This window comes from Pomacea canaliculata, linkage group LG12, assembly GCF_003073045.1.
Source record: "Pomacea canaliculata isolate SZHN2017 linkage group LG12, ASM307304v1, whole genome shotgun sequence".
NCBI classification, from domain to species: domain Eukaryota; kingdom Metazoa; phylum Mollusca; class Gastropoda; order Architaenioglossa; family Ampullariidae; genus Pomacea; species Pomacea canaliculata.
The window spans coordinates 11369167-11392099 of NC_037601.1; the positions used below are offsets into that span (position 1 = coordinate 11369167).

A 22933-nucleotide genomic window follows, 5' to 3' on the forward strand; every position below is an offset into this window, starting at 1 on the left:
CTGTGATTTTCATTTTTCTTGAGAGTGTGTCATAAGGCATATTAGAAAATATTCTTAAAGCTGCCTTTATTAGGGAGGCATCAAAAGCCAAGATGTGTGAAATGTAGGTTTCCAAGAATTATGGTGCATTCTCATGGTCACAGTAAGTGAAGTTCCTTTTTCATTTTACAGTTAATATAATACAGTAAAAGTCTCTCTATTATGACTTGCTAAAATCGACCAAAATTAGATTATATCGGGGGGGGGGGGGGCGGTCATAGTTGGGAGATCATCCAGTCTGCTTTCATTTCACGATTTATGACTTTAAGCACTATTTATTTATTAAAATTCATTTATTTAAATATTGAAACAAAGTTTTTAAAATCATATACATCAATGCTTTTCTTTGTTGTTTTCACTTTCTTGGTCATGCTTATTCTATCATTGATGCGCTTGACTGAAAATTTATTGGGAAACTAACTCTCCAGGTGAAAGCAATCGATTACATGCACCGTGGTAGATGAAGTCGCTTTCTTAAAATGCACTATTTATGTTTTTGAATGTAATTTCTGCAGGGTCGCAATAAAGCATAAACGGTCACAAAAATTTTATGTTTATAAACTCGTGAATTCTGCAAAGGTCTATAATGAAGCACAATCAACTGGTTTGTGCTAATAAAGAGACAACAATGAACAGCGGTCATTATGACCAAAAACTGTATCACTTCCGCTGTATCGACCCTGCCATTAAAAAAAAGTATTAGAATACAAACTGTCGGATTGGTGAGGTAGTCGTATTTGAGATGAAGTTTATGTAGCTAAATCACAACCTTCAAAGGTCTGTAGTGAAGTACATGCATGAACAAATCTGGGAGGTAACTAAGAGGGGATCTTAAAAGTCTTAATTAAGAGGTTTTACTGTACAAGCTTGTATTATTTTATATTTGTCCCCTTAAATCTCCTAGAGCACTGACTTAAAATTATACATGATACTGACAACCTTGTTCCACTCTTTCTATTAAGCAAAATCTCTCCACTTACAACTAACTACAATCGGAAAGATTTACCTTCTGTTTTTTCCAACTTCTTTTCTTGATTTATGTAAAATGATGTTCTCATGGTACTACCAATAGACTCAATTTCCTGAAAAGGGTTAATAAAGATGTATGTGTATTTAATTTAGGTTTAGTCTTCTGTTCACGCTTCTTGATGTTTCTGCTGCTTTTGACATCATTGACCATTCACTCAACAGACTACATCATTCATTTGGCATCACTGATAAGGTTCTCACTTGGTTTTTTTCCTACCTTTCCAGTAGACTACAGAGAAACTTTCAGTCTGACCTGTGGTATTCCTTAGCGATGCATCGTTCTTTCCCATTCTCTTCACTCTGTACACTTTTATTTTGTCTGCCATTACCACCTCACATCAAACACCATCTCTGTGCAGATGACTCTCAAGACAGTGAAACAGCTGACAACGTACAGATATTGATGACTCGAACATCCACCTGCTGGATTACAGACAGCAAACTTATAATTTATGATGACAAGACTGAAACCATTCTTTCTGGTCTATGCTAAAATCCTGCTCAACTTCTTTGCTCCCTTTTTCTCTCTCCAACTCGACATTTTCCCTAAGAATAAAACTGATCCCAACACTTTTCTCCTTTCTGCACTCCACTGGCTCTAAGATTTTAAACACATTCCACATAAAGTCTACATTCGCTGTTACAAGTGGCTAAATGGCTCTGCCCCCACCTACCTGTCCAACTCACCAGATATACACACTGCCTCATTCGCTCCACTCCTCTTCTGCTCACCTCAGGCGTTGCCTTTCTCTGACCAGACTTCAACGTAGCCCTCTTTTTTCATCGTTGCATAAGCTTTATGTTCTCTAAAAAAAATTTGGGGCTGAGTGCTAGATAAGCACACATCGCTTCCTTTAATTCTTGGTCAGAGGTGACCACAACCCTTTAGTGGACCAAAAAACTTAGTCTGATAGTCTGATGAGGACCAATATCTCAAATGGTTGCAGTACAACACTGTTTCCGTGTTGTGCTGAAAGTCTTCGATAGATTTTTGACCCCTAATACACCTACATATTGTGTTACTATTTTCAAATTATTTGCTATTGTGCCTTTCTAGTCTTTGTCATTTCATTCCACTAGCTTAGGAGGACTTATCATTATAAGAGGCAAGTATGTTTCCATTCTTATCATATTTTTTTCTTCTTAAGAGATTTTGACATGCTTCTCAGTTTCCATTAACATATTGTGAAACCCACGCTGTATGCCTGACAGAGCCAGCTGTGCTTGTCACAACGTAACTGAGCAATCTGTGACTGGTTAAAATTGCAGTTCTCTGATCATATAGACTGTATCTCATAATGCTGTCATCGCTGAAACTTGTATTGTCAAGTGCATAATAAAAGAAAGTCTTAAGACTTAAGCTTTAGACGGAAAGAAAATCTGGCATGTTGTGGCTGCACATCCAATAATAGACAGAGTCGCAACATAAATGTTAATTGCTGATGAAGGGAGGACTAGAGTGAAGGCACCTGGTGCATAAACATTCATGACTCAGATAACAAGTGAATCTTTTGTTATACAGAATACGCCGACCGATGTTTCCAAAATGCAATTATCATGATGATGCTTTTCAACCGATACATTACACAATTCACGGTGTTCTTAAACAAATGTTTAGAAGCTCTGTCTCTATTCAAATGTAGACTGTTTTTAATGCCTAGCTTGTTATGACTTTCCTTTTTGTCGGTAATGTAATATGTGGAAACTGGACCCATTTTATAGTGCAGTGGCTTTCTTACCGCCTGTCTCCGCAGCTCTAACCTTAATTTTTGCCTCTTGACGTTCTAAACAGTCTTTTACCAGGGGTCAAAATGTGATGCAAGACAATGGTCAAATCTTTGACCATGCAAAGTTGCCCAGTGACATTAACAAAAACCCCGTAAGATTTAAAGCCGGTGACACCAACACCAAGTACGTTTTCCCTGTTTGCAAAACAAAGAAAAAAAAGATGACGCCCACATTACAACGTATGGTTTCCTGAGAGTGGCAGAATTTTTTTTTTAAATATAGATTCGGCCATTGTCTCGCTTAATATATTTGACCATTGTTTGAAATAAACCAGCTTCTGTACCAGACCCAGCACATCCACCGTACGAAACTTTACCTCAGCAACGTTTGAGCGTTCAACAGGTCGGACTACTCGATTGTTTACATCAATAGTGAAAGCCTGATCACTTTATTTTGATCAAGAGGCATTGAACATGTCACGTGCACACAGCTGATCGTACTTCGAGAAAAATTACCTCTTTTATGGGATTTCCCTTGCCCCTTCCCAACAGGAGGACCTATAGTAGTGTGGTGGTTAAAACACTCGCTTAAATTGTCACTACTGCAACGATCGAGAAACTCCGTCTCGGGACACTATATGTGACACCCGTCCGCAGGACTAGGCGTCGGGGTAGGGGGGTTTTCTGTCCCCCTCAAGGTGGAAACACTTTCCTAGTAAATGAACTCCTTTCCAACTAAAGTGAGACTGTTAACTGCAAGTGTTTGATCAGGTTGTTTTAATTACTACATCTCTACAGTACTACCTGGGACGTATTATGAACCCCCGTGGTGCTACATTTAAAACTGTTGAGAGCAAATCATAACAAAGATTCTGCTGTATTCTCTGAGACAGTGCACACCCCGCTGAACTTGTTCATTTATTTTGACTGCAGACCTTAGCTGAATAAATGTTTTAGAGTATGAATAACAAAGCGCACTCTGTGCCAAGCTTTGACTACAGCGCTAGTGACCGCGTGTTTACCACGCGGCGCGCATCATAGCTCGCTGACGGCTAAGTCCCGTGACTGCGCATGCTCAATAAGATAAAATTTGGACTTAGTCGCAGTGATTGCAGGCCGCCGCCATTCTTTGCCGAAGCAACCAACAGAAGAAATTTGTTGGAAATGGCAACTTCGGACTCCGATCACCCATCACAATCGGGCAAGGTAAAAGAGAAAACAAATATCTTCAAGATTATGTTATTTAAACTAAGTAAAACTGTTAAGAATATCCTCTGTAGTCGATACAGAAACCTATGGACAAAGCAGCATTTTGCGACTAAGTCCAAGATGGCTGAAATTTTTCTAAGTGCAAAACCGACATCACGCAGATTTGAGTTTGCCCCTGTGGCTTACCATCAGTTTCTTTTCACACAATGTTAGAATGGATCTCAGCTTTGGTGTACATAGTTTCATTTTTATGTTTCAGGAAAATAACTCTGAGTTCGGTGGAGCAGTTTCGGGTGAGTGAAATGCTTTGTGTTCTCTGTTTGCTGCGTAAGCGAACTTAGCCTGTAACTGTTTAAAAGTGTTCGCGTGAACGAATGAGGTCGTGTACAGATCCTACCGAGATTACCGTTGGGTGCGCCAATAATGAAAAGTAAAGGGAAGCGCAAGGTGGTTTGTGTAATGTTTATCGCCTCGGCTATTTTTAACATCCTTTGTTACTACGTTGATTTACTGTTAATATTCCTGAAAGGATCTTTTGAAATTTTCCAGGTGTGCTTCTGACCATTGTTACTCGTTAGCATTAACATCAGAAAAACCGCGTGCGTAAACTAAGAAAAAAGTTTATGCAAAAAATTACGAATTTATGGCGTTTTCTAGAGATAAATCTAAAAGGAAACAACAAAAATAGAGAAAAATCATTTTTAAAGTAAAATGTACCTTCTTGTTAAAGTCAGCTTAAAATTCATGTGGAATAAAAAGGTAAATCTAAATATAAAACAAACATTTAAACAATGGGTTTTAAATTCTGGTTTGTTTAGGATACTTTTCTTCTATGTCTGTCGATAATAAACAAGGTTTTGTAAACTATGATGTACAGTAACCCCTCACCACTTATCACTTCGCCTTTTACGGCTTCACTGTTTTTGTAAGAAATTAAGGGGGAAAATGATTCGCAGATTTTCTGTGAAATTCAATCAGTGGAAAATATATTTTATGAATTTTTAGATGAAAAAAACTCAAAGTGTATAAAAATATGTTACTAACATTAATTCTTCCTATAAAGAAATATAACTATTAAAATTAATATGAATTACACTAGATGGCGCATGTATTTACTCAAAAATGAGAACCAGCATCGTTTGCCTGAGACGCTATGCGCCTACTCACAGTTGTAAACAACAGTGTGGGAATAGTTATTAATGTTTGTTTATTGGTGTTTTATGCCATGCCAGCAACTAGGCTATATCATGGCAATAAAAAAGTTTTTATGTTTAAAGGTTTGAATAGTTATTAAGGAAATGGGCAAAGTTTATGTATCATAAAAGTATGGGGGAGGGTTTATAAAGCCTTAATATAGTGTATAAATACATAAATATACTATTTCTATTTGGCTGATTTTCGGTTATTGTGGGTGGTTCTGGAACGAATCTCCTGCGATAAACGAGGGATCACTCTATGCAACAACAAATGATAGAAGTGGAAACATTCTGCCCCTTAAAATAACAAATCCATCTATCCTAGTGCAGTGACAATAATGCAAAAATATAAGAAACAGCCCATAAATACAAGGAACATAGGATAGATAGTCTGTTAGCTCTGAAAGATATTCACCAAATAATCCTTGGATACTTTCAGATTTTTAGCTACAATAATTTTGAAAACCACAAAGTGCATCAGTTAAAGTTTCTTGTCATGCATAACTGAGGTACTTCGCTTCCATTTTGCTTTAGGGTTTTTGATTATAAACCTTCTTTATTGACACTTAAACTTTTTGGACGTTGTAAACCATGCTGCTTTTCATTTTTTTGATTGACGGACCATGCGGGTTGCTACTTAATATGCAAAATACTTGTAAAGTTTAGGTCTTTGATCACTGTGCCTCAGCGATGTCGTCTGGTAAAAGATAGTCTGGCATGATTACTCCTTCAGAATCCCAAAATACAGAAGCCATCACCTTGCCAATCGGCGCTGCCTGCTTGAATTTCTTCAGGAGTGGAGAACCACAGCGTTTCCACTGTTTGCTTTGAATCTTTGATTCAGGTTCAAAGTGATGAACCCAGGTTTCACCTTGAGTTACTAATCTGCAGTGGAAATTCTCATGATGACAATGTCTTTGGATGTTGCTGGATACCATTGTTAACGACTGGGGAGCGGGTGCCATAGTCACTATCATGCCTTACCTGTAACACCTACATGGAGATTACCTTAAGTTGCAACACCTTGTGGACAACATGTGGCTTGTGCTAAATGAGTTTATTAAACCTTTTGTGGACGATTACTACCGAAGGTTTCAGGAGAGCATAGCAGATGACTTTATTGGCACCTACATTAGAGAAATACATCATCATCGCAACAGGCAATCAGAATCCCCTCACATCAACAGGAAATACATATTTGGATTTGTTTAATTTTAAACAATTTTACCGCAAGTGTGAGATTATAAAGAATATTTTAAAGATGCTAATCTCCTTGAGGTAGTCTTCGACAACTGTGGCATGGGTATTGACTATTAAATTATCTGCTGGACTCAGGTTTACTTCTTTCACTACCCTAACATGCAGGGTAACATGCTTCAAGGAGATCCACAGCATTATTGGAACAGAGCGAGCATCCAGCATACAAGACAGACCCCAGTTAGTTTATGTGGAGGCTGTCATAATAGAAGTTTTTTGCTACGTCAACATTGTGCCCCTGAATGTGACATGGAGTTTGGTGGATACACGATCCCTAAGGGCACTTTAGTCATCCCAACCTGGATTCTATAATGAGAGCTCCAGACATCTGGGATGACCCTGCCAGATTCAGACCTGAACATTTTATAGGAGAGGATGGAAAACTGTGGGGATCTAAAGGGTTAATTTCCTTCTCTATGGCTCGGTGCATCTGTTTGGGTGAAACACTTGCCAGAATGGAATTATTTCTATATCTGCTTACAATGGTACAACACTTCCAATTCCTGCCTCTGGAAACTGCAGAGCTTCAACCATTGCAAGGCCTGATGAGATTTTTTCTATTCTCCTGAACATTTCAAGGTTCAAGCTGTGCCTAGGATTGTTCCACAAAGGAAACATCTCAATAATAACAATAGTGGAGTTGATGTTACCGTCTCAGAGGACACCAGAGCACATCTACAGGGACTCAACAATTTTTTTCCCTTCTTATTATCTTTTTGTGTTTTTCTTTTTCTATTTAGTATGCGCTTTGAGCCTGCCTGTAACGGTAGGAAAAAAGTGTTATACAAATTCAACATATTATTATTTTCATGTATTAAATACAGTTTCAAATACATTAACATAAAGTATTCACCATTTTTATAATAGTTTAAATGTTATTTGTGCTGCAGCTGCTGACTTGAAAGCAAGGATGCAAGGTGTTAATAACAATACAAACCATGCTTCTCATAATGGTATTTCCAACCACATCAGCAAGTCCGGTAGCTCAGGCAGCTCTCTTTCACCATCTCCAGTCAAGAATGTTTCTAGTTCATCTGAACACAGGGATCGTTCCAAAGACGCAAATAGCAAACACTCCAGCTCATCAAGTTCTAGACATAAAGATAGTTCATCTTCATCCAAACACAAAGAGTCCAGCAGTGGCTCAAGCAAACCCAAAGAGGGTTCATCGTCATCATCATCCAAGCATAAAGAAGGCTCATCATCTAGCTCTTACCGGGAGAGCTCTAGTTCAAAACACAAGGAAGGCAGTGGGTCTTCCAGCTCCAACAAGTATAAGGAAGGAGGATCTTCATCCTCCATCAGCTCCAAGCTAAAGGAGAGTTCTTCCTTCTCTAAGCCTAAAGAGAGCAGCAGCAGTCATTCCAAGTCATCATCAGAACACAGACATTCCTCGTCCTCTTCTGACAAACACAAGTCCATCACCAACAACAGCAGTGAAAAACATAGAGACAAGTCTAAAGAACATAGCAGCAGTAAGCATAGGTAAGTTACAAGTTTTTTCCCATTCTTCACATTTGTTACCATGGCAGTAACCAAAATAGTTTATGATGATATTTATGAAAGCTGTTGTGTTTAATGTGGAAATAAAGCTTTTTAAAATACAAGTCTGTAATTGCTGTCACCTCATAAATAAGATTTTTTTAACAGCTTAAAAAACCTGTCCAAGTAAATACTTGTACAGGATTTTTAAAAGTTTACTTTTTAAATTTAAAATGTCATAAGGAAGGGCATTTAAAGCACACCAATACTGTTGGTTTGTAGCATGTCACTAACTAAAGAATTAAAATTATTTGATATTTGTCTTTAGCAAAGAGCACTCTTCTTCATCATCCAGATCAAAAGAGGGCAGCAGTAGTGTTCACAGTACATCTGTTAAAAAAGACAAAGATTCTGGGAGTAGCAACAAAGCAGACTCATATTTTCACAAGGAATCATTTAGCAACAGTCCTACTAAGGTGAAAAGTGAACCATCTTCTCCTCCCAAAACCACGAGAAAGGAGCCACCTACTCCTGGGAAGCAGCCCAAGTCAGAGCAAGCTTCCCCTACAAAGATGGCCAATGCACAACCTGCAAGTGCTCAGCCTAGAGCTAAACAAGAACCAACTAGTGATGATGAAGACACACCTTTGGTTAGTCAAGGATTTAGGTTTATCTCATGATAATGATAGTAGTTTCATTACTGTTTTAATTTACTAATGCCTTTATTTTTATAGAGTTCTTAAAACTTTATTTTAATAGAGCGTTCTTAAAATTTAAAAAAAAACAAAACAGTATTTGACCAAGTCGGAATGGTGTCACTTCTCATTTTTAATGCAGAAGATGGCACACAACTGGTTTTCTCAAATTTATTTTTGTCAGTTCTTTTTTAAACTCGTAAATGACACTAGGTATTAAAACTTTAAAAAATAATTTTATTCGATACTGATGGTTTCAGTCTGTGCGTCTGATGGAAACCCAATCTTCTAAAGCTGTAAAGCGCCCTAAAGAGGAATCTGATGAGGATGATGAGCCTTTATCATCCAGGTAAACGTCAAAACTGTGTTGTCAAATCTAAAAAGTTATTGTTTTCTTAATTTCAGGAATTTTTTTATGTAAAGTGGAAAAGAAGCAAAATTACAGAATCACAATATTTGTAAGAAAAGTCTAATTTAAAGTAGATGAAAGTAATAACATTTGGTCATGAAAATTTGATATATCTTTAAAAAATATTGAAATGTGTTAAGTCTACAGGGTATGTTGTAAGTTATGTCAGTAAATTAGCTTTTGTAAAACAACTAAACCATGTTGACAGACTCTTACAAATTTTACATTTTCATGCGATTTTTGTTTTTCTTTTCTTTTGTTTGCTTCTGTGATATACGTTATTCATGTTTGTGATCAGAATATTTAGAAGTAATCAAGTTTGCTCACAAGCTACCCCTTTCTTCCACAAAACAATATAATATGTACTATATACCATCAAACCACAGAGACATCACCTATTCTATCCTTGAAATTATTGAATGTTTTTGTAGAGTTGATAAGGTGAAAAAGCAGAAGATTGAAGCAGCAAAAAAAAGAAAATTTGAAGATGATAGCAAGAATTCCAAATCAGTAAGTGACATTATAACAATTTTTTGTATCAGATTCATTTTCTTGTATAATATTTCTCTAATGATGTGTATTGCAGAGCCCTCTACAAACAGGAAGTAGCTAAATTATTGACTTTTGAGCTGGAATCAGTTTATTACTTTTTGTTTTTATAATCAGAAGAAATTCTGTCATTTTAAATGCTTGTTATTCATACTTGGTTCAGTTATCACTATAATCAAATGTGCATTTATTAAAAAATTTAGTTATCCAATAAATTATTGATGATGGGGTTGCTTGTGTAGCACAGTTCCAGAATATGGCCAGGTTTTCTGTGCTACACTTTACCAGGTTTAGCATAATAGAGAAATTGATAAGACACACTCTTTCTCTCATTCTATGCATTTTATACACATCTTGACTATGAGCAGCTCAATCCCTGTGGAAATATAGAACTGACTACATGGTTAGAAATGAGAATAGTAATAAGTTTCATAGTTTGTGTCTAGCATACGATAGCAAAATAAAGGGCAATTAGGGGAATGAATAAAAGGCCCTAGCAAAGACTGTGCACACGATCATCATCACACACAGTTACTAAACTCACAGTTACTAAGTCTAATACATGTCCATAGTACAGGAGCATTTGGAAAATGAGGAAAATGTAAATTAAGGAAAGGAATTAAGAGCTGCAGACATAGCTCAATGAGGAGCAGCCATCTTGAAAGATAAATTTTGTGTGAATTTTTGACAAGTAGAACTGTGTGTTCTGCTCAGTAATGAATGTGCCTAAATAAAGAGTAGACAGTGATGGTGTTTGATATGGAGGCAGGGAAGGAGCCATATGTGAAGCCATGACAAATCAAAGTCAGCTTGTAATTAACTTGAGCTTTTAAGAGGCAGCCAGTGGAGTGTGTGGAGAAAAGATTTAACATGATTATACTCTCTACAGCTCATTTCAAAATTTTGTCAACCATATGTTTTTGATAGCCAGTGAGTAGAAAGTTGGCATAATTAAGTCTGGAAAGAGCAATTGAAAAACCAATACTTTTGTTTCCTGAACATCAGAGTGTTGTCTGGTGACACAGATTTGATGAACAGCTGGATAAGTCAAATGACAATAGCAGTCCAAAGGTTCAGGGGTATCATCCTGGTTAGTGCAGTCAGATTAAGGACAGAAGATGTGAGAGGAATGTTAATGGTTCCACTCTGATCAGTGTTGGTAAGGGAGATGATAGAACGTGGATAAAATAGAATGTCTTCATGTAGTCATTTAATTTCATATGCTCATTCAAGACTTCACATTTGTGATAGAGCATTCCACCCTTTTGATGATGTTTTTGATATTAGAGTGTGACATAAGGCATATATCTGTGTGACCAAATGGTAGAACAGATTGATTAGATAAAACATCAATGACAGATCTATTCAGTTTAAGAAGGGGTGGATTGAGGTAAAAAAAAAAAAAATCTCTGCACTCAAGAGCCAGCAAGATGTCATTTATAACTTTAGCATTATGTGATGGTCAGTATGCTGGGCCTAAGAGAACAGAATATTTACATAACCTTGCAAAGAGCTGTTTAGCACAATCTGTTGAAGATTTTGAAGACTGAGTAATGAACAGTAATAGTCTAAATTCATTTTCTTGTTGGAGTGATTTTATGACTGCAGACTAAATGGTGGTGGTGGAAGTAGGCCAGATGATAGACTTATTATATTGTTAATGACATGCAGAAAAGACATTTGTGGGCAGTACTTTGCCCACCCTTCATAGCCTATAGAGCAGAAACATTTGTCCATTCTGATGTTATTTGATATGCTATTGGTGAAATGAGCAAAATGCAGAAATAACTGTTTCGTCTTGCCTCCACAGGCCAAAAAGGTAAAGAAGGAAGATATAAAGGGAGCACCACGGACCAAAAAAGAGAAGCAGGAACAGGATGAAGTCGGTGTCTGGCGGTGGTGGGAGGAGGAAAAGCGTGATGATGGTATCAAGTGGAATTTTCTGGAGCACAAAGGTCCTGTGTTTGCGCCAGCTTACGAACCACTACCACCAGACATCAAATTCTATTATGAAGGTTTGTATTTTTTCCTTAACCATTTTGTTTTTCATTTATTTACTTTGATATAAAATTTCTCAATTTTCAGTTTTTTTAAAGTATTGTTTTGTAATTTATTCACCAAAGCTAAAGAGGGAAAAAGTATTTTTATGTGATGTCTTGCAAATTTGAGAAGAACCTTGAATTATAAAATGCAGAAAGTATGTTGAACATTTAGGCAAAGAAATGCTGCTCAGCTCAGAGGCAGAAGAAGTGGCAACATTTTATGCAAAGATGTTGGACCATGACTATACCACAAGAGAGATCTTCAATGAAAATTTTTTCAGGGACTGGCGTAAAGTAAGCTCTGTATATTCTAATAAATAGACGTGTTGTATACATTTTGCTTAAAGTCACTTCTTATTATGAAGCTCATCGCCATGTTATTATAATTCTAAGGTGACATTTTATGCTAAAGTCTTGGTATTAAAAAATTTATAAAAGATGAAGAAAGTGGACATCCTAATTGCTTTGGTTACCTCATACATATCAAAGCTATTCATCATAGTGTCATCTTTAAAATAGTTTTTTTTTTATATAAAGATAACAAATGTTAACTCACATAGAATATATGGATATATGTTTACAGGCGATGACAAAACAAGAGAGAGAGATCATCACAGATCTTAAGAAGTGCAATTTCACTCAGATGCATGAGTATTTCAAAGTAAAAAACGAAGAGCGAAAGAACATGACTAAAGAACAGAAACAAGTGAGTAGAAAGGTTTTTTTTTTTTAGAACATGGAGGACATCAGTTGCATATCAATTTAGGCATAGGGGGTAGGAGTGAAGTTGCTGCCCTGAATGCAAGATGAGAGGAAATAAAAAATTTGTAGGAATAAATATAAGTATAAGCATAAATGAGATGTTTATTATTAATATTCTGAAGTTTCACGCAGTTACAACACTGATGTCAATATATTTTTAATTTAACAACAATTAATGAATTGGAAAATTACAGGTAGTTTGTCTGTGTCTGGGGCATGGTCATGGGGGTCACAAGATGTACTTGGTTCATTAAGTATCCAAATTTATCCTTAGTTCTGACAATTCTTGTCTTTAGGTAATTAAAAAGCAGAATGAAGAAATCACCAAGGACTATGGTTTTTGCACCATAGATGGCCACAAAGAAAGAATAGGTAATTTCAAAATAGAACCTCCAGGGCTGTTTCGTGGACGTGGTGATCATCCAAAACAGGGTATGCTCAAGCGCCGTGTCTTGCCAGAAGATGTAATTATCAACTGCAGCAAGTAAGTCATCAAAAAGGCAAAATCATTTGAGACTTTAAAATCTTTGTGCTCCTAAGAAGTAAATAATTAGCTAAATGATCACCTGGGTTCCTTCTTAACTTTTTGCTCACCTGACTGTGACTAACCACCTGGTATATGCAGCGGCAAGCTCAGACTCTACTGTGGTTACAACAATGTTTCGCACACCTGCGGCCATAGCGTTTTCTAGGGTAGGCCAGCTGTGGCCGTAACATCGCTAAAGCTTTAAGGGTAGTTGTGCATGCAATAACATGTCCAAAACCGAAGCATGCCCATAATTACACATATTGTGGTTTTAGGGACTCGAAAATCCCAGTGCCGCCAGCTGGACACCGTTGGAAAGAAGTACGTCATGATAACCATGTGACTTGGCTAGCCAGCTGGAATGAAAACATTCAGGGACAGACTAAATATGTCATGTTAAATGCAGCATCAAAGCTAAAGGTAATGTTTTGAATTCAAGCATACTGTTGTAAAAAAAAATTGACTGCTATGATTAGATAATGTTGCATACAAAAAGTTAGTTTTTTAATAACTGGGAAAGAAATCTTTTTTTTTAGGGTGAGAAAGACTGGCAGAAGTATGAAGTTGCTCGCCGGCTTCACAAATGTGTGGACAAAATTCGTGCTACTTATCGTGAAGACTGGAAGTCCAAAGAAATGAGAATCCGCCAGCGTGCCGTTGCTCTCTATTTTATTGACAAGGTCAGTTTTTTTGTTTCTTTTAATGCTTTCTCTTGGAAGCTTTCTCATGTGGCTTATCTACTAGCATGTTACCTTTTATTCTTCGTAAACATAACAAAACTAGTAGTCTGACAGGTATGCTTTCTTTTAAACAGAAGAGGAAGAAGCTTGCTTGTAAGGATTAATGCTGTAATGCTATTTAGATGCCTTGTGTCTTCACACGAAGTCATTAATGTCTTGTGTGGGATTGAAATCCAGTTCCTTAAAACAGAAAGCAGTGTTAATTAACGTCGCTTGTAGACTTGTAGAAGGGTTTAAATTAATGTTTTTCTGTGTCTCAGATATAGGGAAACTTTTTCATTTGTTCACTGGTCATTGGCTGACAGTTACTGAGCAGAAAGAAAAGTGTTAATGCTTGGAATGAGCACATTTAATGTTTGTACTTCTCTGTTGTTTAGCAGATTTTCTCCTTTGGAAAACAAAATCTGCCGAAATTTTTTTTTTTGCCTGAGAAAAACACTTAATAAAAGTGAAGAGGGACTTATTTTCATGAGCTTTCTTTTGAACATTGGTGCAGTTTGTAAATGTGAGAAGGAAACTATTCATTTGTGATTGGCATGTGTAAACAATCACTGCAGCTGATTCATTGTTTATTAGTTTGATAACTTTGACAATAGTGAGTAAAAAAAGCATGTAAATGGGATTGGATGAGATGATGATAACACATAAAAGTTTGAATTTGGATTTATTCTTTTTCCTTTTTTAGGCTGGGCCATTATAAGCCCGTGCAGAGCTAGGTTAAAGGTCTGAGAAAAAACCGGATGCATTTCAGAATCTTAAGCTTTTTAGGAAATAGGCTTACCACTGAATAAGTGACAATTTTCCTCACTTCATTGAGAAGAGTTAGGTTGATTACAAATTTCTTTCTTGACAGAAGAAAAATGGGTAGTTTGGACAACTGAATGACTTAAATGGTCAAAAACAGACCTTAAGCATACATGATATGATATTGATAGTTGCTGCTTATCAAATGCTGCAGTCCTAGCTAAAAATAATTCTTGAGTTGTACGTTAGCATGCTTTGTGACAATCAGTTGATGTGTTCATGCAGCTGGCACTCAGAGCAGGTAATGAAAAAGAAGAGGGAGAGACAGCGGACACGGTTGGCTGCTGCTCTTTACGCGTGGAACATTTGACACTTCATGAGGAAAAAGATGGCAAGCAGTATGTGGTAGACTTTGACTTTCTTGGTAAGGATTCAATTCGCTACCAGAACACTATACCCGTGGAGAAGCGTGTCTTCAAGAATCTTCAGCTATTTATGGAGAACAAGCAGCCAGAAGATGATCTTTTTGATCGTCTCAATGTAAGTTGTCAATCGATCACAGTGAGTGATTAAAAATGATTGTCTCCTCTGTCCCCTAACCTTTTTTTGAGGTTGTTTGGAATGTGATGCTCAAGACCACACTTTTCTCAGGTCAGCATTTTGTGAGGGCAATATCCAGTTTCTCTCCCATACTACGTTAGCTTCCCCATCCCTTTGTAGAGTCAGGTACCCATTCCCGACAGATGTGTCATCTGGGGAAAGTTCATGGTTCACAGTATCAAATGGCCTATGGATTCAGATACCAGTACTCTCACCACTTGGCTATCCCCTTCCCCCAACAAAGCAAATAATTGAACTTGTTAGGAGAAACTGTAAACAGTGGCCTATGTGATTACTATTGTTTGTTTCACTTCTATGAATAGACTAGGAACTTGAGACATTTATAGTGATACGTCTCACTGACTTTTAAACTTGTTTTGAGCTGATGCTATTGTTGATGCCGCTGTTGTTTGTGTTGGCTATGCTTTATGCTGAGTAAATTGTTTTTTTTGCAGACAACCATCCTTAACAAGCATTTACATGAGCTGATGGAAGGGCTGACAGCAAAGGTGTTCCGTACTTACAATGCCTCTCACACACTACAAGAGCAGCTCAATCTCCTCACAAACCGTAGGTTTCTCAAGTTATCATATATTTTTTTTTGATGATCAGAGAGTTGATTAAAACTATTAGTGAATAAATTCTCTTTTAGAAGTTTAACAAATACAACAATTATTGTAAGTTGACCATGTAGCCTTTTGTTTCTTTTGCAGCCGAAGACTCTGTTGCTGCCAAGTTGTTGTCGTATAACCGAGCCAATCGTGCTGTGGCTGTGCTATGTAATCACCAGCGGGCTGTACCTAAGACTTTTGCCAAATCCATGGAAAATCTGCAGAATAAGGTCAGCATGCTTATGGTTACCTGCCCATCAAAAACTTATCACTTATTCTGTTATTAATGGTTACCTGGAAAAGAGCAGCAACTGTATATTCTGCCTTGTTAACATCTTTTAGATCACTTAACCCAAGCAAAGGAATTTGGCTGCCTTAGGTAATCAGAAAATAAAGCATCTTTTTTCCTTGTTATTCTTGATCATATACTGGCATGCTAGTTATATTTCTTTTGGGATTTAGATGCAGGTTTGTAATGCCAGTCTGTAAAACCAACTGTCACTGCAGCTCAATCACTTCCTGTTTCATCTGCATTATCAGCTTCACTGGCTGTAAACTTTATCGTTAACGAAATCAGCTGTATAATTGCAAAAGCCGCTTGAAGGGATGAAAAATCATTTGCATAGTTAAAAAAAAACCAAACCATATTGATGTTAACACTTTGTGGTGAATAAGCCATTTCTACCTTGTTTTTGAAATCTCAAGTTTAGCATCATCAAGGTCACAGGAGAATGTTCACTTTGTAGCAGTATTGCAAAATTGAATGCTTGAATGGCCATTGTTTGAAATTTAAGGCTTCTCAGTTTTATGATGATGGCAGCATTATTTTATTTGTGATTCAGATTACAGCTAAAAAGAAAGAAATAAAGGACGTGAAAAAGGATATCAAGGCTGTCAAGGCAGACTACAAAGCAACAAAAACTGCCAAAGCACGAACGTAAGTTACTCACACACTTATACAAACAAGTATAGAAGCAGGCGCCAAAGATTTTACTACTTTGTTGGATGTATCTTTAAATTCCTCTTCTTTTATCTGGTCAAATTAAAAGTTGTGAGATGGGAAATTACAAGTTGAGAACAACTTGCAGAATATTTCGTAAACATGACCACCTCTCAGTGTGTGCACTAGCGAAAGGATGGCTGTAATCACAATCTGCTAAAGCATTACATGGTTATGATCATGATTAGATTGTAACTTGCAGTTTGCAATACTGTGTTCTTGCACTGTTCTCAAAGAGCTTAATGAATATAGACATTTTAGAAGGATTGACTTTTGCAGTATGTACGAAAAGAAGAAGAAAATGTTGACTCGCTTGGAAGAGCAGCTGACAAAGCTAGAAGTGCAGGCTACTGACAAGGTAAGTTGAGAAATTGTACAATAGACACCTGCACTTGGGCTTAGAGATTTTTTTTAACTCTGTATTCTCACTTTTTCATTCACACTTGAATGTCCTGTACTGGATATTGGCTATAAAATCCTAGCCAGTCAGTTTCTGATACAAAGGAATAACATTTTGTGTCTTTGCAGGATGAAAACAAAGAAATTGCCCTTAGCACCTCCAAACTGAATTATCTTGATCCCCGCATCAGTGTTGCCTGGTAGGTAGCAAGACTGCCATATGTACTGTGCTGCTTATGTGGCACAATCTGAATTTGCTATGCTAAATTTCAGTTATAATCATACTCTGATTATAAGAGTGTTCAAGGTTTGGTCTGAAATCATGCATATAAGTAGAATGTCTTATATTAAACATACTTCATTTGCCCATGTAACTTTTCATATTTAAACACAGGATAAAGCATAAAGCCAACCTGCCTTCAACCATACTAGGAGCATATACATTCTGGCTAGAACACTTTCTGGAAGTGCTCCCCATACACAAGGGCCTGAGGTGCAGAGATGTCAGTACTCGTTGGCAGCTGATCCTTGACACCTGCACTTGCTGGGGCATTATCAAAGTTGATTTTTGTGGATTTTGTTGGACATGCTATCCTTGCACCCATTGGTTACTGCAGGGAGAACAGCATCATCCACAGCAGAAAAACTTTACATAAAAGACTAAACAGTAAGACTACACAGTTCACCTCCTTTGAACTGCTACCAAAACAGCTTATATGATGCCAAACCACTTTACTCAACAATATCATCAGGCAGCTGGATTTGGATATTGAATGCAGGCTGGTTTTATGCATGTCACTCTGTAGATAAATAAAGTGGCTGATTAATTTCTTGTTTTTTCACATATACCATCTAACCATGACTTGACACCCCCCCCCAAAAAAAAAAAACTGTGTGTTTCAGGTGCAAGAAATTTAATGTGCCCATTGAGAAAATCTACAATAAGACTCAACGTGATAAGTTCCGCTGGGCAATTGATATGGCAACAGCAGAGTTCCAGTTTTGATGAAGGCCTTTGGTAGTAGCAGCTGACCATAACATTTGGCTTCTTTCCCCCCCCCCCCCCCCCTGCTCCAACTTAAATCATGCGTCTTCTGACATTTTGTCATCAGAATTTTACATGTACTTCCATTTTACTCTTCTGCAGTTCTCCACGTTTATTTGTTTATGCATATATAGCTCTTGCCAAGGTTGAATCTTGATATTTCAGTCTGAAGGTCATTTTTTAAAATGTCATTAAAAACTCACAGGAGTTCTTATCTCACTTTATACATGTTTGTGCATGCACATCCATGTAATATACACACAAGTATGCAAGTTTGTATGAATATGACTTATTTTCACCCTCACCTAGAAGTATGGACCTGGTTTGAGGTTATATTGATCAAGTCTTAGGTTGTGTAGTTTTAAATTATGGCAGACAACATAAGGGCAGTGATCTTGACTTTAAATTTAGGAAAAGCGGCTTGCTTAAAACACTAAAGGTTTTTATGATAATATATTTAAAAAAAACTTAATATTCTAAATGTAAAAAAATGATTTCTTTTTGAAGGACTGATAGTTTAAGGCCACACTTATGTTAAAAGCAAGGATGTTAGTAGATTAGATATATCTTAAACATTTTAAGTTCTACAGCATAGGCAGAAATCTGTGCTAGAAATGTGGGATTCAGAGAAGTATAGATTTTTCATAATGTTCGGAAGTATTTAAATCTAAAATGTTGGATATTTTTAGCTAATACATATTCATGAATGTACTTTTTCTTTTTAACACACAAGCTATCAATTTTATTGTAAATACTTTTTAAAACTCTGTATGCCTTCTCATACATTTTAGTGCATTCATTACTCATTGGTTAATCATATCAAATTCCTGTGTGCTTAGCAAGTATGAATGTCATGTCTTACCTGAAAATTGTTGTGGGATATGGGATAGGGCTTTTCATTTGGACTTTGTCTTAAGATTTATAATGAGCATTTATAAAACTTTTGTACTCGTAAAGGTTTTTGTTTTTATTTTCATTTGCTAGCCCTTTTTTTTTTTTTTTTTGGAGGTTCACCACAATTAGTAACCAAAAGGCTAGTGTATGCAAGTGGTGCAATGAAGGAATGTATACCCGGTATAGTAAAGAGTCATAAGAAAGATTCTTTGGGTTCATATCTGAACTTGAAAAAAAAAAATCCACATTGCCAGCAGGTTTGTTTCTGATGATGATTATTCTACATTTGGCAAAGTAATTAAGGTCTTCAGCTGTTCTAGGTCTCTGATTTTAGGAATGTTTGCTTAAGGGCCATTATTTTGTGCGTGTGTGTGTGAATATGTGTATAGCCAAAATGAGACTTGTCCTAGAGCTCTTGGACTGCTGAGGAGACATTTTAGAGGTAGTTGCTCTTCCAGCAGTATCTGCCTTTATTACCAATAGACATCTCTTTGGATAGTGGATACATATTTTTTGCTTTCAATTTTAGCACTGATCAGGGCACTCTTAGATTGTTACAGGGTTAATGGTTATGAGGATATTGCTTTTTTTAGGCAGAGGTCCAAGTTCTGGCACTGTTGGTATTTGTTCAGGCGTTGACATTACTGTAACAATGTCACATATGATTGAGAAAAGGTTATTCTGATCAGCTTCTCACCAATGAAATAGTTCGGTTAACAAAATCCTGAAGCTCCAATAAGATCTGTGCTGGTCAAATACACCTAGCAAGCAGTTTAGCAGCTACATGTAATTTTTTTTGGATTCAGTATAAACTTGTAACATTGTGCATGTTATCTGTATTTTTTGAAATTTTGACTACCTTTCTGATATATGGGAAGGCAGTACAGGTAGTCCTCGGGTTATGACGGTCTCAAGTTATGTCAATTCGTGGTTACGATGCTCACTCTGACTTATGAGGTTTAGCGTCGTAAGTCGAACTGTACGTGCGCTTCATTCCACATGCGGCGGAAGTCATAAGGCAATCTGAGTAGGGGAAAACAGCAACAGAAATTGGCAGGTCATTAGGACTTAGTCATTCGACTGTTGCTACGATTATCAAGGATAAAGATTGCATCTTTGAACATGTGAGAGGATCTTCTCCTATGAAAGTGACAGTGATAACAAAGCGTACTGTACTGCACAATATTTTACTGTACTTATGTTTATTGATAATTATGTAGGGTACTGTGTTAGGATAGGTGCTTGGATAGTGTTTGCAGTACTTTACTGTTATTATGGTCCAGTACTGTATGAACGTATGATCCGACTTACGTCGAAATTCGGTTTATGACGCCGCGTAAGAACGGATCAGCGTCGTAAGTCGAGGACTACCTGTATAGGCTAGTGGTGCTCACATGTGGAGCAGAAAGCCATTGTATGAGGCATGCTTGGCATTTTGCCTGCAAAACTCAATACCCATTGCCCACCCAGCAGGTGCTCTGCAGAAATGAGGTATCTGATTTTTCAGGACTGTGAATCATCCTCACTGCCCCCATGGCCTTTAGAACTTTCTTAGGTGTCTAACTGCTGCATCACCTTATACCATAGCCACAATAAGATGTACATTATCTGATTCAGTTGTTACACTGTTTTGTGCATTTCATGTCTCATCATTGTGTGCATATCTTGGCTACTGGTAATTTTATTTTAGCACTAAAATGCTCAAGGTGGTGTGTACATTGTGTTGTAGTTTGACAGCTTGTTTTGGATAAACGGTCTGAGTTGAGCAGAGTGAGAAAGTAGGAAGAAGTCTCCATTGACATACTTCAATGTAAAAAAAAAAAAAAAAAGTAATTCCTAGGTTATTATATAGATGTTAATTTGCTTCATAAATTTAGAGCAGATTTTAATGTGATAAGTAGTTGACTGTTGTGTAATGTGTGCATGATGTCCCTGCTGGTGGATCCAGAAAGCAGCTAACAAGAACTACTTATTTCAGTATTGGGTTCACAGTATTTGACAAAACAAACAAAAAAGTGATATTTGTAACCATTAACTAGTTTTATGGGTTTTTTAAAAAAAATAGGAATCAGCATTGGAAAGGCACTGTCTTTTGGAACTGTTGTTTGCGGAAAGTGCCTAACAAGGAAAGAGAAAAGATGTGCAGTGTCTTCTTGCCCGTTTGTTTTTTTAAGTGCAGGTGAGATTTTAGTGATACACCGACACCATAATCTGTCTGTCTCATTTAGGGTTGGTTCTTTAGAAGTGTTGGGCTTCTTTTTTACCATCCTCTGTAGAGCATGTTGGCCCCATGCAGTTTTTCTTTATTAGATCATGTTGTTATTTTAATAAGGCTTGACATCAGCATTTCTCCTACCTCCCCCCCCCCCCCCCCAGCCTCCATGATTACCTAACTGGCATGATATTGTTTTCGAACCGCCATTTCACCTCATTTTTTTTTTACCCCTGGTATCCTTCATGTGCCTGGCTGTTTTATTCTGGTCATTTCTAAAACTTTCCATTAATGGAAACCTGAATTGGAATATTTGTACTCTTTGGTTTGTTTGTATACCTCTTGGTGAGGTTATCATCAAGAGATGTTTCTTATAGTATGTATCAGTGTGTGTAAAGGAGAAATGCAGGTCTTCACTAAAGAAATACAAACTTCATTGTAGATTGAGTTTTAGGTTTAACATTAATACTTTATGTACAATGTATTAATTTCAGAGTTACATGAAGACATCTAAAGTCATTTGTAAAAAGTATCTAAGGCTGTTCCACTTAGCTTTCCCCAAGTTTTTTCATTCCAGATTTTTGGGGAGCACAGAGTATCAAGCCTCCTGAAATCATGTAATGATGCCTTAATGCCCTCGGTGCAACAAAAATAAAGCAATTCACATTTTGTTTGGTTTTTGAATGTGAGATTTTGAGATGATGATTTTTATTTTACTTAAATCTGGTGTAGTAGTAGAGTTTGAATGTCCTAACAACACACCATCCAGCCACAGCTTGAGAGTAGTTCTCATGTCACAGTTTACGCGAAAAAAAATAAAAAGTTATCTTGCTTCAAAGGGCACCTTAAATTTCATTCTCATCAGAACTGGTCAAACTGGCCACAAAGGAACTAGCTCAACATTTTAATAAAACATAAGTGGAAACCACAGTTTTAAAAGTATTGATGATATTAAAGCATTGCAAGCTTTTAAAAGATAGTGACACAAAATATCTGTTGCCTTTAGTTGTTGTTATGAAAAGATCTATATGACCAGTTACTGCTGCATCTTCACCGGCTTCTCTGGTGATACATTGTCTTGCAACACTCTCAAGAATAAAAATGAAGCCCAAACCCCCTTCTTGACAGTAAAGTGAGATGTGTCTGTTGTGAGATCTTAAATATGACAGCACTTCTTAAAAAGAAAAAAAACTTAGTGCATGTGCAGGTCATTTTGTCCAGTAAAAAACACCATCTGATGAGGTGCCGGAATATCAGGCCTTAAAAAGCGTACCATGCACGCAAATGTTTAAGAAGTTCAGTTCTTGTGGGAAAGTTGCTAAAGTCATATTATGTTTGACATGGTTGTGATGAACTGAAGATTTTTTTTCAATCTTTCCTCCCTTTTATACAAGGAACTGTTAAGCTTTTTCGCACAGTTTAACAGAAAGTATTGTTTGAACATTATTTTTCTTGTGAAATAATTTATGCTGTATCAACTAGGAGATATAAGGGTTGTTCAAAAAGTTTTAAGCTTCATCCAGGAGTTGAAGGAACAAGAAAGTTTTTCAGAATTTTTCTATGTAGTCCCCCTTGACATCAATGCTCTTTGTCCAACGATGCTCAAGCATTGCAATTCTATCACAGAAGAAGATGGTGTCCTGGGTCATCAAAAACATGTCCAAAACACATATGACCTCATCATTGTTTTTAAAATGACAACCTTGTAGGTGGGATTTGAGTTTAGGAAGCAGGTAAAAGTCAGACGGAGCCAACTTTGGTAAGGG

The 22933-nt window shown here is 36.9% G+C and overlaps 1 protein-coding gene across 1 annotated transcript; it reads left to right on the forward strand.

Moving 5' to 3' along the window:
• Positions 1 to 3790: 3790 nt before the first annotated feature.
• Positions 3791 to 21836, forward strand: LOC112553264 (DNA topoisomerase I, mitochondrial-like). Its single transcript, XM_025220366.1, has 19 exons — positions 3791 to 4001; positions 4264 to 4297; positions 7348 to 7942; positions 8268 to 8589; positions 8895 to 8983; positions 9475 to 9553; positions 11403 to 11607; positions 11807 to 11928; positions 12218 to 12340; positions 12693 to 12880; positions 13198 to 13342; positions 13459 to 13602; positions 14692 to 14946; positions 15462 to 15576; positions 15720 to 15847; positions 16460 to 16554; positions 16897 to 16975; positions 17146 to 17216; positions 17920 to 21836. The coding sequence occupies exons 1-19, from the start codon at positions 3867 to 3869 to the stop codon at positions 18020 to 18022; spliced, it is 3027 nt and encodes a 1008-aa protein (XP_025076151.1). The 5' UTR covers positions 3791 to 3866; the 3' UTR covers positions 18023 to 21836.
• The last annotated feature ends 1097 nt before the right edge of the window (positions 21837 to 22933 follow it).